This window comes from Coregonus lavaretus (genome assembly GCF_964263955.1).
Source record: "Coregonus lavaretus genome assembly, chromosome: 19".
Taxonomy (NCBI): domain Eukaryota; kingdom Metazoa; phylum Chordata; class Actinopteri; order Salmoniformes; family Salmonidae; genus Coregonus; species Coregonus lavaretus.
In genome coordinates this window covers 29,094,308-29,109,625 of record NC_140006.1, presented here as the reverse complement: position 1 = coordinate 29,109,625, position 15,318 = coordinate 29,094,308, and the positions used below count along the sequence as shown (strand labels likewise).

General features: G+C 41.1%; 1 protein-coding gene across 1 annotated transcript in view; it reads right to left on the bottom strand.

Annotated features, from left to right (window-relative positions):
- Positions 1 to 1,112: 1,112 nt before the first annotated feature.
- LOC311146260 (nonsense-mediated mRNA decay factor SMG7-like) overlaps positions 1,113 to 15,318 on the bottom strand; it is a 31,749-nt gene continuing 17,543 nt past the window's right edge. The window contains exon 24 of the mRNA XM_084182758.1: positions 1,113 to 4,047. Coding sequence (XP_084038884.1) covers positions 3,934 to 4,047 — 114 coding nt within the window. The 3' untranslated portion in view covers positions 1,113 to 3,933. The remainder of the gene's footprint in view (positions 4,048 to 15,318) is intronic.

Below are 15,318 nucleotides of genomic sequence, written 5' to 3'. Positions count from 1 at the left end.
AGTATTCCCACGCATAATAGAGATATGTGATCATATACAAATGTAAGCAAGGTTTGAACTGATTATGTTTTAGTCAAATATATCTGTTTGGGCTTCTTGCGGTTATTTGTAATTATGTTCTGGCCACCTGACCATCCACTCAAGAAGAAATTGGCCCGCAGCTGAATGTAGTTGATTCTTGTTCTAAACATACTGTACTGTCTGAGTGCATCTATCCTACCGCGGAAGAGTTTTGATATCTGCATCACCCCCTTTGAATCAGATCTATTGTCGGAGACAAGCATGCACACATTTAAAAACGATATGCTACCTATCCTTTTATCTATAAAATGTATTCCACAACTAACTTAGTTATCACTTTGTACATTTATTTTGGAATCCACCCCTGTAAACGTAATTTGCCTGATGACGTGCGAGTGGAGAAGGAGCTTCTCATTTCATATTAGCGCATTTTCGTCCACGCTGACTCTCCTCGCCGCCTCTCCTCGATTACCTTTGACCTTTTTCAAAAGGAGGCGAGCAAGGATGGAGGGGGGAGGATGCTGGAGTGAGCAAATCTTATTGAGAAAAGGCCAAGTTTTGATCACGTCAACATTTGTAATTGGCTGATGCAGAATTTGTTACCGGAAATAATCACTGCCAGCTGGTGAGGTTAGCATAGGGCTAAGTGTGGCAGGTTGTAATCACGTGCAACTAGGTCAATGGATTTTGAGAAAGCAAAAGTTTAAACTTTTTCTAATGTTCACAAGTATGGCCCCCTGGGGTTTCCTGAGGGAGGGTGACAGCCTGTGAGCAAATTATTTTCTAGCATTAAGTTCTTGCTCAGTTCCTCTTGATAGCCTTGACAATAAGGCTACATAACATCGGAGTCTAAATTATCCATTGTCTATTCCAATTGTTATTTTCTCTCAATTCTTAACCATACTAATATCAGAATACAGTTACAGTATGAATGGAAATCATATACACAAATGTATTGTACATGCTTTTGTCCTGAATTGTGAGCTGTGGGGAAAGTAGACTTAGTGCACAAGATGATGCCTTCTTAGAAACCTTCCATACAGTACGTGAGTCAACACAAAAAAATGACAGTCCAGTGAAAAGATAGGGTGAACATAGTTTACTTTATTTAAAGGCATAGCCGATTCCACCATTTCTGAATGTCTAGAGAAAGACGAAACACAAAAATCTTAGAACACAAGCCCATTCCTGAATGAAACACTCCCCCTCCCCCCTCACAGGTAAAAGGACTCGCAACATCCCTCCCCATAACCCGTGAAAGCATTCTGAATTCAAAATCCTCATGCAGAGTTTGAAACTTTCAGTGATTCTCTCCTTGATATTGAACTTAAACTGGGACACAGTGCTTGATGTTGTTGGTTGGTCAGCTGTGCAGGGAACTGTTAATAGCTGTCTGTCATTTTTCATTGCCTGTAATGTCCCACAGGACTATTAGAAGTATGGAATGTTACAACTGCTCAAAGTGCAGGGTTCTTTTCCTCAAACCTTAATGTGGTAAAACCAAAGCCACAGTTAGATTTGTCAGTTTATTAAGGATGCAGCAGAGTCACATGAATGCAGTAAATGGCAGGATGCCCAGAGCAGAGCGCTTCTTCTAACATTCTAGTGTGTTACCCCTCACTCCCTCTTCTGCCCATCTAGACAGCAGGAACTGGTAAGCTCAACACCACTGACAAATACCGTTCATGATCCAAACACATCTCAAATTTCAGATCAGAACCCCTTACAATGAGCAGATACAGGAGAGAAACAGGGCCAAATTTACAGCCCAGTTCCCCTCTAGCATTTATGTGCTCACATTTTTTTTTTTTTTGTAATAGCTTCTGGCTGAATTTGTCCCAACATTCAGTCCAATCTATTTCTCTTTTATTTTTAAATACAATTTTAATGCAACAGGAAAAGCACAATCACACAGAAATTAGACATCATTTAAAGTTGGGTTTAATAAAATGTTCTCTACATGAAAATAAAAACATGTTTTTCCCCTCATACAATATATTGAGTCTTTGTATACCCTTTAAATACAAAATGCCTTTTGCTGCCTAAACCATAAAGAGGGAACCACTGTATATAGTCGTCATATTTCTAACCCTATCCAACAGTGACCCCTAGACAACTGACCTCTAACCCTGTTCCTGGAGAGCCTCTCTTGGTCTGCTGATTGTCGCTCAGTGCTTCAGGGATTTCATTATTTGGGGAAAAAGTCATTATCTGGCTTGGGCGTTTCTGTTGTGACATCAGAGGAACTTACCCGATAACAGATTCACACTGGCGTACCCCAAGTGACAGAAACTTAATACCAAACAATTAGTTCAATTAGTTACACACCACAGAGGTATGTAAAAAGCTGAGCTACGACTTTAGACAAGCAAACCAAGCATGCAACTCTCCAGGGCCTAATATGTTTTAATTCGATAACTGTTGTGATTATAGTAGTGGTTGTGAAGAGGTTAGCACAAATCAGTCTCTCTCTCCTGTTCTACGCCAGGTAGGGGAGTCAGGGACTACACCTGCCCTCTGTCCCCCAGCCATAGCCCAGCCCAACTGTCTGTCTGATGGTCTGTGTCTCGCTTGGCTTGTGCCCCATATTGCTGAACCAGCAGCTTTGCTGGACCCGTTTGCTTGTTTCTATTACATGACAGTGCCAACCATGATAGTAATAATAAAATAAAAACACTGACCAGGCACAAAGAGCCAATAAAGCGGCTTAAAACTATTAAAAGGCAGACCATGAACGAAATAAACAATTATGCAGGTAAGCTAGAGTTACATTTTTACTCAAAGAAAGATGGGTAAAGAGAAAGAAGCAAGGGGAAAGCGGAACATATAAATATCTACTTTCCCCATAAGCAGTAAACTATTGGACATAGTTACCCAGTATTTCATAAAGCTAAAACTGCTACGAACAAATCACAAAATACAGTATTTCTAATAATTGCAATCTCTATTGCAGCTAATAATACTATCCCTACATCTATTTTCCAATCCCCGTCTGTTTGTTGATTATTTTGTTGTTGAGCGAACATTGTGGTGAGCTTGTGAAGAGTTCCCATCATCCTCAACTGACCTGAAGATGCACTTCCCTCCTTGCAAAACATTTACAGAAAGGAACAATCTGCAGTCCAATCAGCAAACTGGAAAATCGCATCTATAGCATAATCTGCTTCTCATTTTCAAACGGTTCTGTGCACAGTAAGATAGGCACGCTTTCCCCCCACTTTTTACCAATGACTGTGGCAATATAGCTGTTAACGCCTTCATTCGTTCATTCATTACCCAGCTACATCGAGCCACACTCCCCCTCCTCCTCTTTCTCCATCCGAGATAAAGAAAATTTAGTCAAGAATTCAGAAAGATCAGTCTTTCTTCTTTTCACCACATCTACCGTTTTAGGCCCACCTTGCCTTCCCAAAACACCCCGCACCACCTTTATGCTCCTCTCTTGTACAGTAGACAAATCAAGACAGACTGATAGTAAATCCACACCAAGAGCAGCTCAACAATAGTTTTCAGAGGAGACCAGATACATGGAATCCAAGTGAGATGGACTGAAGGATGGTTGTTTATTCCCACACTCTCCAGAGGAATTCAGGAGGTATGCATGGTGACTGGCTGTCAAGAGGTTTTCAGTTTCCTCAATGTAAGAATCCTGCAAATTGGACCCCGCAGTAGCTTCGTGCTCAGTGAGGTGGTGTGGGAGGTGCTTGCACACCCTCGTTGCCATGGGAGGCACAGAGAGAGAGAGGGGAGAGTAGACTTGCACCGGTCCTCCTCGTCAGCCGAGGGGTGTTTTGAGCCTGTTGGGTCATCGTTTCGCCTTCCCCAGCCTCCATATGCCGGTAATTCCGATTTGGAGCTCGTTTTTTTTTTACTTCTTACTTCTTCACACAAGTGCTTCTGACTGCAGGCCCTTCAGTGTGGAGGGTTCATGGTGCCCCGGCCCCTCTGCTGCTTCTGCTTCTGCTGCATGAGGAGCTGCTCCAGGGCCGACGGCCCCGGCTGCATCATGGAGCTGGACCAGATGGACTGGGGAGCACAGAGATAGATTTTTTAAAAATCTGCATAGCAAAAGGAATTTAACAATCTGGGCTGTGGCGGTCATGAAATTCTGTCAGCCAGTTATTGTCATGGTAATTTACCGTTAATTAACAAACACGGTTAGCATCTCCAGGACTCCACACATACAAGCCGCTAATGCATGGCTGTGGAACATCTACATTTAAAAAAGTCTAATAAATCTATTGAATATACACCATCACATTAAATCCATTTATTTTAGGCAGGTCTAAACAAACATTATGATATGAAGAAATTGTATTTCAGAAGAACAGAATATGAGTTGGCCTACTGCATGTTATCTGGCTATGCTCCATGCCATAGGCTGTAAGCTTGTTCATTTAGCTGGCAAGATATGCTAAGAATACCTGTACCATTATTTTATATTACATGATTTTATAGTAAGAATATAATTGAACTTAGCTGAATAAAATAGAAAGGATATTTTCTCCATTCCTGAGCGAGTGCGCATATGAAGTGGCTATGTTGAGCGTAAAAATTATCATTTGAAACGGGTCTTATACGCTAGACTTAGAGTTATGATACAAACCTTAGAATGTCTTAGAAATATGGGCTGCATGATGCGACTATAGGCTATAGATTATTCGAAAAAGTCGCAAAAAAAAGCTTATGCTCTGTTCCTTGCCTCAGTCTGCACACGCTGTTCTCTCATCAAGTTATATTTTTCACCCATTAGAATATTCTCAATTTAGTCATCTTTATTAATATGTAAAATTAGTTCCGATTTAGAATGGCCCATTATCAAATGGGCAGGAACAGGGGCAAGACATGTCATCTGTATGCACTCGAATAGCAAATGGAGGCCACTTTCTCGCTGGTACATTTTTCACTCGTCAGGTAGGCTACTCCGTTTATTTCGTTGCGCAACAGGTGATATTCCGCCCAAACTCTGTATGCCATGTGCTCTCCAACCCTGTTCCTACAGCTACCCAGTGCTTAATTTTAGAAACCAAGTGAAATATGTTCGGGAACATCGATAGTAACATGTTTTCACAATGAAACATATTGAATTAAACTGTTGACAGACCCTCTCTCTGCGCACTGGAGAAAGGAATGAAGGAGAGAGGGGAGGAGATGGAAATGCATGGTAGTGAGATATTCAGTAGTTAAAAAGGTAGTGTCAGCCTATTAATGATGAAAATACAAAACATGCCCTATTACTAGGCTATTTAAAATCAAATACAAACTCAATATAAATGTAGCCTAACTGTTAAAACGGCCAGCTTCAGTCAGATGATTCTAGCCATCCCTTCTGGTTAGTTCTAGTCGGGCAGCTTAGTCTCACATTCAGAGGACCCCCACTTTTGTTAGTGTCTTATTGGTTAATGTCACGCCAAATACTTATCACCACATCTCGTTCAGCCTATCAGTGGCCTTGATTCCCAGGACTTCAGTTTCAGTTAGTCTATGACCCAGCACGCTGTATGGTCAGAAACGTGCTTTCCCCATCCTGATGAGCACTTCCACAGTTTTCCCTCCTGCTGAACTTTTCCTCATGTGGACTGAATCCCTGTATGTCTGATGTTTAATTGTGCGTGCATCTAAACAAGCACATAGTTAATGTCAGTTGTCACTGGACGTGATTCAAAGTTATCTGAACCATGAGTGGTCAGATGTGTGTGGATATCTTATTCCATTAAACTCCCCTTACCCTGAACACCCGCCTCATCCTTGTTCTGACCGGACATTCTGTAGTGGTTGCTACCGGCCTTAAGCCAGCACCTAAGGTTTCTTATTACATTCACGGTCCTTCGGTTTTCTACAACACTCCACTTTACACTAACTCTGAATTTGTTAAAATTTAGGCTAGACCAATTATGTACCAAATATACACTATACATACACAAAAGTATGTGGACACCCCTTCAAATTAGTGGATTTGGCCATACCCATTGCTGACAGGTGTATAAAATCGAGCACACAGCCATGCAATCTCCGTAGACAAACATTGGCATTGGAATGGCCTTACTGAAGAGCTCAGATGACTCAACGAGGCACTGTCATAGGATGCCACATTTCCAACAAGTCAGTTCAGCAAATTTCATGCCCTGCTACAGCTGCCCCGGTCAACTTTAAGTGCTGTTATTATGAAGTGGAAACGTCTAGGAGCAACAACAGCTCAGCCGTGAAGTGGTAGGCCACACAAGCTCACAGAACGGGACTGCCGAGTGCTGTAGCGCATAAAAATCGTCTTTCCTCGGTTGCAACACTCACTACAGAGTTCCAAACTGCCTCTGGAAGCAACGTCAGCACAATAACTGTTCACCGGGAGCTTCATGAAATGGGTTTCCATTGCTGAGCAGCCGCACACAAGCCTAAGATCACCATGCGCAATGCCAAGCGTCGGCTTGAGTGGTGTAAAGCTTGCCGCCATTGGACTCTGGAGCAGTGGAAACGCGTTCTCTGGAGTGACGAATCACGCTTCACCATCTGGCAGTCCGACGGATGAATCTGGGTTTGGCGGATGCCAGGAGAACACTACCTGCCCCAATGCATAGTGTCAACTGTAAAGTCTGATGGAGTAGGAATAATGGTCTGGGGCTGTTTTTCATGGTTCGGGCTAGGCCCCTTAGTTCCAGTGAAGCGAAATCTTAACGCTACAGCATACAATGACATTCTAGACGATTCTGTGCTTCCAACTTTGTGGCAAGAGTTTGGGGAAGGCCCTTTCCTGTTTCAGCATGACAATGCCCCCGTGCACAAAGCGAGGTCCATACAGAAATGGTTTGTCAAGATCGGTGTGGAAGAACTCGACTGGCATGTACAGAGCCCTGACCTCAACCCCATCGAACACCTTTGGGATGAATTGGAACGCCGTCTGCGAGCCAGGCCTAATCACCCAACATCAGTGACCGACCTCACTAATGCTGACCTCACTAATGCTCGTTGCTGAATGGAAGCAAGTCCCTTCAGCAATGTTCCAACATCTTGTGGAAAGCCTTCCCAGAACAGTGGAGGCTGTTATAGCAGCAAAGGGGGGAGCAACTCCATATTAATGCCCATGATTTTGGAATGAGATGTTCGACGAGCAGGCGTCCACATATTTTGGGTCATGTAGTGTATATTAAAATCAGCATTTTTATGTTTTTCTGCCGTGTGTTATATGCTGTAGGTTATGTATTGTATAACAGCACAATAATTTTTATTTCATGGGGGTTTTCGGGCTTGGGCTCATATATAGGCCTCTACGTATGCATAAGCTCCAATATGCATATGGTGTTTTGAATTAATCATCACCTTAGAAAGCGCTGTCCATTTCATTGTGTTAGGCTTTGAAACAACATCCACAATGACCATGTTTTCCACTCAGTTTCAACCTGTTGTTGAACTTCTTTCTTCAAATTGATCAAATCACAGTGAGGTGAGTTTTAAAAAGCACATACTGTTTTGATGATAAGTGTTTAATGTAGGGCTGTCCCCAACTAAAAAAATCTTGGTTGACCGAGAGTAGTCTTTTCTTTCTTCCAACCAATCGATTGGTCAAAAAATTTAAGTGTATTTTTCCCATATACAGTGATGGAAAAAAGTATTTGATCCCCTGCTGATTTTGTACATTTGCCACTGACAAAGAAATGATCAGTGTATAATTTTAACGGTAGGTTTATTTGAACAGTGAGAGACAGAATAACAACAACAAAAATCCAGAAAAACGCATGTCAAAAATGTGTTATAAATTGATTTGCATTTTAAATGAGGGAAATAAGTATTTGATCCCCTCTCAATCAGAAAGATTTCTGGCTCCCAAGTGTCTTTTATACAGGTAACGAGCTGAGATTAGGAGCACACTCTTAAAGGGAATGCTCCTAATCTCAGTTTGTTACCTGTATAAAAGACACCTGTCCACAGAAGCAATCAATCAATCAGATTCCAAACTCTCCACCATGGCCAAGACCAAAGAGCTCTCCAAGGATGTCAGGGACAAGATTGTAGACCTACACAAGGCTGGAATGGGCTACAAGACCATCGCCAAGCAGCTTGGTGAGGTGGTGACAACAGTTGATGCGATTATTCGCAAATGGAAGAAACACAAAATAACTGTCAATCTCCCTCGGCCTGGGGCTCCATGCAAGATCTCACCTCGTGGAGTTGCAATGATCATGGGAACGGTGAGGAATCAACCCCGAACTACACGGGAGGATCTTGTCAATGATCTCAAGGCAGCTGGGACCATAGTCATCCAAGAAAACAATTGGTAACACACTACGCAGTGAAGGACTGAAATCCTGCAGCGCCCGCAAGGTCCCCCTGCTCAAGAAAGCACATATACATGCCCGTCTGAAGTTTGCCAATGAACATCTGAATGATTCAGAGGAGAACTGGGTGCAAGTGTTGTGGTCAGATGAGACAGAAATCGAGCTCTTTGGCATCAACTCAACTCGCCATGTTTGGAGGAGGAGGAATGCTGCCTATGACCCCAAGAACACCATCCCCACCATCAAACATGGAGGTGGAAACATTATGCTTTGAGGGTGTTTTTCTGCTAAGGCGACAGGACAACTTCACCGCATCAAAGGGACGATGGACGGGGCCATGTACCGTCAAATCTTGGGTAAGAACCTCCTTCCCTCAGCCAGGGCATTGAAAATGGGTCGTGGATGGGTATTCCAGCATGACAATGACCCAAAACACACGGCCAAGGGAACAAAGGAGTGGCTCAAGAAAAGCACATTAAGGTCCTGGAGTGGCCTAGCCAGTCTCCAGACCTTAATCCCATAGAAAATATGTGGAGGGAGCTGAAGGTTCGAGTTGCCAAACGTCAGCCTCGAAACCTTAATGACTTGGAGAAGATCTGCAAAGAGGAGTGGGACAAAATCCCTCCTTTATGTGTGCAAACCTGGTGGCCAACTACAAGAAACGTCTGACCTCTGTGAATGCCAACAAGGGTTTTGCCACCAAGTACTAAGTCATGTTTTGCAGAGGGGTCAAATACTTATTTCCCTCATTAAAATGCAAATCAATTCATAACATTTTTGACATGTGTTTTTCTGGATTTTTTGTTTGTTATTCTGTCTCTCACTGTTCAAATAAACCTACCATTAAAATTATAGACTGATCATGTCTTTGTCAGTGGGCAAACATACAACATCAGCAGGGGATCAAATACTTTTTTCCCCTCACTGTGTGTATATATATATATATATATATATATATATATATATATATATATATATATATATATATATATATATATATATATATATATATATATATTATAGTTGAAGTCGGAAGTTTACATACACTTAGGTTGGAGTTATTAAAACTCATTTTTCAACCACTCCACAAATTTCTTGTTAATTGTTAACAAACTATAGTTTTGGCAAGTCGGTTAGGACATCTACTTTGTGCATGACACAAGTCATTTTTCCAACAATTGTTTACAGACAGATTATTTCACTTATAATTCACTGTATCACAATTCCAGTGTCAGAAGTTTACATACACTAAGTTGACTGTGCCTTTAAACAGCTTGGAAAATTCAAGAAAATGATGTCATGGCTTTAGAAGCTTCTGATAGGCTAATTGACATAATTTGAGTCAATTGGAGGTGTACCTGTGGATGTATTTCAAGGCCTACCTTCAAACTCAGTGCCTCTTTGCTTGACATCATGGGAAAATCAAAAGAAATCAGCCAAGACCTCAGAAAAACAATTGTAGACCTCCACAAGTCTGGTTCATCCTTGGGAGCAATTTCCAAACGCCTGAAGGTACCACGTTCATCTGTACAAACAATAGTACGCAAGTATAAACACCATGGGACCACGCAGCCGTCATACCGCTCAGGAAGGAGACGCGTTCTGTCTCCTAGAGATTAACGTACTTTGGTGTGAAAAGTGCAAATCAATTCCAGAACAGCAAAGGACCTTGTGAAGATGCTGGAGGAAACAGGTACAAAAGTATCTATATCCACAGTAAAACAAGTCCTATATCGACATAACCTGAAAGGCCGCTCAGCAAGGAAGAAGCCACTGCTCCAAAACCACCATAAAAAAGCCAGACTATGGTTTGCAACTGCACATGGGGACAAAGATCGTACTTTTTGGAGAAATTTCCTCTGGTCTGATGAAACAAAAATAGAACTGTTTGGCCATAATGACCATTGTTATGTTTGGAGGAAAAAGGGGGTTGTTTGCAAGCTGAAGAACACCATCCCAACCGTGAAGCACATAGGTGGCAGCATCATGTTGTGGGGGTGCTTTGCTGCAGGAGGGACTGGTGCACTTCACAAAATAGATGGCATCACGAGGAAAGAAAATTATGTGGATATATTGAAGCAACATCTCAAGACATCAGTCAGGAAGTTAAAGCTTGGTCACCAATGGGTCTTCCAAATGGACAATGACCCCAAGCATACTTCCAAAGTTGTGGCAAAATGACTTAAGGATAACAAAGCCAAGGTATTGGAGTGGCCATCACAAAGCCCTGACCTCAACCCTATAGAAAATGTGTGGGCAGAACTGAAAACGCGTGTGCGAGCAAGGAGGCCTACAATCCTGACTCAGTTTCACCAGCTCTGTCAGGAGGAATGGGCCAAAATTCACCCAACTTATTGTGGGAAGCTTGTGGAAGGCTACCCAAAACTTTTGACACAAGTTAAACAATTTAAAGGCAATGCTACCAAATACTAATTGAGTGTATGTAACCTTCTGACCCACTGGGAATGTGATTAAATAAATAAAAGCTGAAATAAAATCACTCTACTATTATTCTGACATTTCACATTCTGAAAATGATGTGGTGATCCTAACTGACCTAAAGCACTGCATTTTTACTAGGATTAAATGTCAGGAATTGTGAAAAACAGAGTTTAAATGTATTTGGCTGAGGTGTATGTAAACTTCCAACTTCAACTGTACAGTGAAGGAAAAAATTATTTGATCCCCTGCTGATTTTGTACATTTGCCCACTGACAAAGAAATTAGTCTATAATTTTAATGGTAGGTTTATTTGAACAGTGAGAGAGAATAACAACAAAAAAATCCAGAAAAACACATGTCAAAAATGTTATAAATTGATTTGCATTTTAATGAGGGAAATAAGTATTTGACCCCCTCTCAATCAGAAAGATTTCTGGCTCCCAGGTGTCTTTTATACAGGTAACGAGCTGAGATTAGGAGCACACTCTTAAAGGGAGTGCTCCTAATCTCAGTTGGTTACCTGTATAAAAGACACCTGTCCACAGAAGCAATCAATGAATCAGATTCCAAGCTCTCGACCATGGCCAAGACCAACGAGCTCTCCAAGGATGTCAGGGACAAGATTGTAGACCTACACAAGGCTGGAATGGGCTACAAGACCATCGCCAAGCAGCTTGGTGAGAAGGTGACAACAGTTGGTGTGATTACTCGCAAATGGAAGAAACACAAAAAAGAACTGTCAATCTCCCTCGGCCTGAGGCTCCATGCAAGATCTCACCTTGTGGAGTTGCAATGATCATGAGAACGGTGAGGAATCAGCCCAGAACTACACGGGAGGATCTTGTCAATGATCTCAAGGCAGCTGGGACCATAGTCACCAAGAAAACAATTGGTAACACACTACGCCGTGAAGGACTGAAATCCTGCAGCGCCCGCAAGGTCCCCCTGCTCAAGAAAGCACATATACAGGCCCGTCTGAAGTTTGCCAATGAACATCTGAATGATTCAGAGGAGAATTGGGTGAAAGTGTTGTGGTCAGATGAGACCAAAATGGAGCTCTTTGGCATCAACTCAACTCGCCGGGTTTGGAGGAGGAGGAATGCTGCCTATGACCCCAAGAACACCATCCCCACCGTCAAACATGGAGGTGGAAACATTATGCTTTGGGGGTGTTTTTCTGCTAAGGGGACAGGACAACTTCACAGCATCAAAGGGACGATGGACGGGGCCATGCACCGTCAAATCTTGGGTGAGAACATGATAATGACCCAAAACACACGGCCAAGGCAACAAAGGAGTGGCTCAAGAAGAAGCACATTAAGGTCCTGGAGTGGCCTAGCCAGTCTCCAGACCTTCATCCCATAGAAAATCTGTGGAGGGAGCTGAAGGTTCGAGTTGCCAAATGTCAGCCTCGAAACCTTAATGACTTGGAGAAGATCTGCAAAGAGAAGTGGGACAAAATCCCTCCTGAGATGTGTGCAAACCTGGTGGCCAACTACAAGAAATGTCTGACCTCTGTGATTGCCAACAAGGGTTTTGTCACCAAGTACTAAGTCATGTTTTGCATAGGGGTCAAATACTTATTTCCCTAATTAAAATGCAAATCAATTCATAACATTTTTGACATGCATCTTTCTGGATTTTTTTGTTGATATACTGTCTCTCACTGTTCAAATAAACCTACCATTAAAATTATAGACTTATAATTTCTTTGTCAGTGGGCAAACGTACAAAATTAGCAGGTGATCAAATACTTTTTTCCCTCACTGTATTACATACATACATACATACATACATACATACATACATACATACATACATACATACATACATACATACATACATACATACATACATACATACATACATACATACATACATACATACATACATACATACATACATACATACATACATACATACATACATACATACATACATACATACATACATACATACATACATACATACATACATACATACATACATACATACATACATACATACATACATACATACATACATACATACATACATACATACATACATACATACATACATACATACATACATACATACATACATACATACATACATACATACATACATACATACATACATACATACATACATACATACATACATACATACATACATACATACATACATACATACATACATACATACATACATACATACATACATACATACATACATACATACATACATACATACATACATACATACATACATACATACATACATACATACATACATACATACATACATACATACATACATACATACATACATACATACATACATACATACATACATACATACATACATACATACATACATACATACATACATACATACATACATACATACATACATACATACATACATACATACATACATACATACATACATACATACATACATACATACATACATACATACATACATACATACATACATACATACATACATACATACATACATACATACATACATACATACATACATACATACATACATACATACATACATACATACATACATACATACATACATACATACATACATACATACATACATACATACATACATACATACATACATACATACATACATACATACATACATACATACATACATACATACATACATACATACATACATACATACATACATACATACATACATACATACATACATACATACATACATACATACATACATACATACATACATAGAGCTTGTCTGATGCTTTAAGCTCACTGTTTGATGAAATAAGACAATTACTGAAGAGGGCGCTTACTGGCTTTCGCAGATTCTTCCGTTACACTCCTGAAGTTGCCGGTAATAGGCTACACGAAGAGTCTGCAAACTTTCTCATGTGGAATGCCAATTTATCTTACCATTTCTACCGATCTGCGTGCCAGTGGTGGTTTTTAGATGCACATTTTTGTGGAACAGTTTCATTTATAGTAACGTCTTCGTATATCATTGTCATGTGGTTAATCAATATTCTATCCAAACGTAAAAAGTAACTTCTATTGCCAATGCCAACTATGTAAAAATAGCCTATAAAGCCAACAAATAAAAACATTGCAGCCTGCAGGTAGAAAATATCCTGATAAAAATAAATATTACTACTCATGGCCTGTCTGAAACTAACTTTAAACATTGTATCAACTATGCCTGAAGCTCCTCGCAACATTGTATAAAATATTCTGGGCCCTCAGAGTTTACCGAGCTCGAGACAGACACAGCTGTAGGCTGGCTATTTGCGCAAGGGATAAGTAGTAATCAGGTAGGCCTATTTTATGACGTTTCCACTGGGTCAGAGCATGACATTTTCCCTTTCACGCTGATTGGTTATCGAAAGGGAGAAAGCAGGAAAGACTTTTCAAATACATTGAGTTGTCATTCTCAATGGATGTAAAAACAGACTTCCTTTGCTTGCTGTTTGAGGTGAAGAAAACATTACTTTGAGAAGCCCCACAGCTCATTAGTGGTGGTGCATTAAGCCAATCACAAATATTATCAGATCCCCAAATGGGCACATTTATATATGCCTACATTTGCGCGCAGGCCAGGTAGCCTATGGCCTACTTCTATGAGTAATCAGGTGCGTGTCCTTACTCAACATTGACAGGAGCGCTCCAAACAAAAGACAAATTGACAAAACTCTTAAATGGAATGAAATAAAACAAAACTTGTTTCTCAGAAGTGTATTCACATCGACAGGGCTGTAGTGGAGCGGGTCGTGAGTTTCAAGTTCCTTGGTGTCCACATAACCAACAAACTATCATGGTCCAAACACACCAAGACAGTCGTGAAGAGGGCACGACAACACCTTTTCCCCCCTCAGGAGACTGAAAAGATTTGGCATGGATCCCCAAATCCTTAAAAAGTTATACAGCTGCATCATCAAGAGCATCCTGACCGGTTGCATCATCGCCTAGTATGGCAACTGCTCGGCATCCGACCGTAAGGCGCTACAGAGGGTAGTGCGTACAGCCCAGTACATCACTGGGGCCAAGCTTCCTGACATCCAGGACCTATATACTAGACGGTGTTAGAGGAAGGCCCAAAGAATTGTCAAAGACGCCAGTCACCCAAGTCAGACTGTTCTCTCTGCTACCGCATGGCAAGCGCCAAGTCTATGTCCAAAAGGCTCCTTAACAGCTTCTACCCCCAAGCCAATTAATCAAATGGCTACCCAGACTATTTACATTGACGACCCCCCCCCCTCTTTGTTTTTACACTGCTGCTACTCGCTGTTTATTATCTATGCATAGTCACTTTACCCTTACCTACATGTACAAATTACCTCGACTAACCTGTACCCCCGCACATTGACTCGGTACCGGGACCCCCTGTATATAGCCTCGGTATTGTTATTTTATTGTGTTACTTTTTATTTTATTTTTTGCTTTAGTTTATTTAGTCAATATTTTCTTAACTCTATTTCTTGAACTGCATTGTTGGTTAAGGGCTTGTAAGTAAGCATTTCACAGTAAGGCCTACACCTATTGTATTCGGCGTATGTGACAAATAAAATGTGATTTGATTT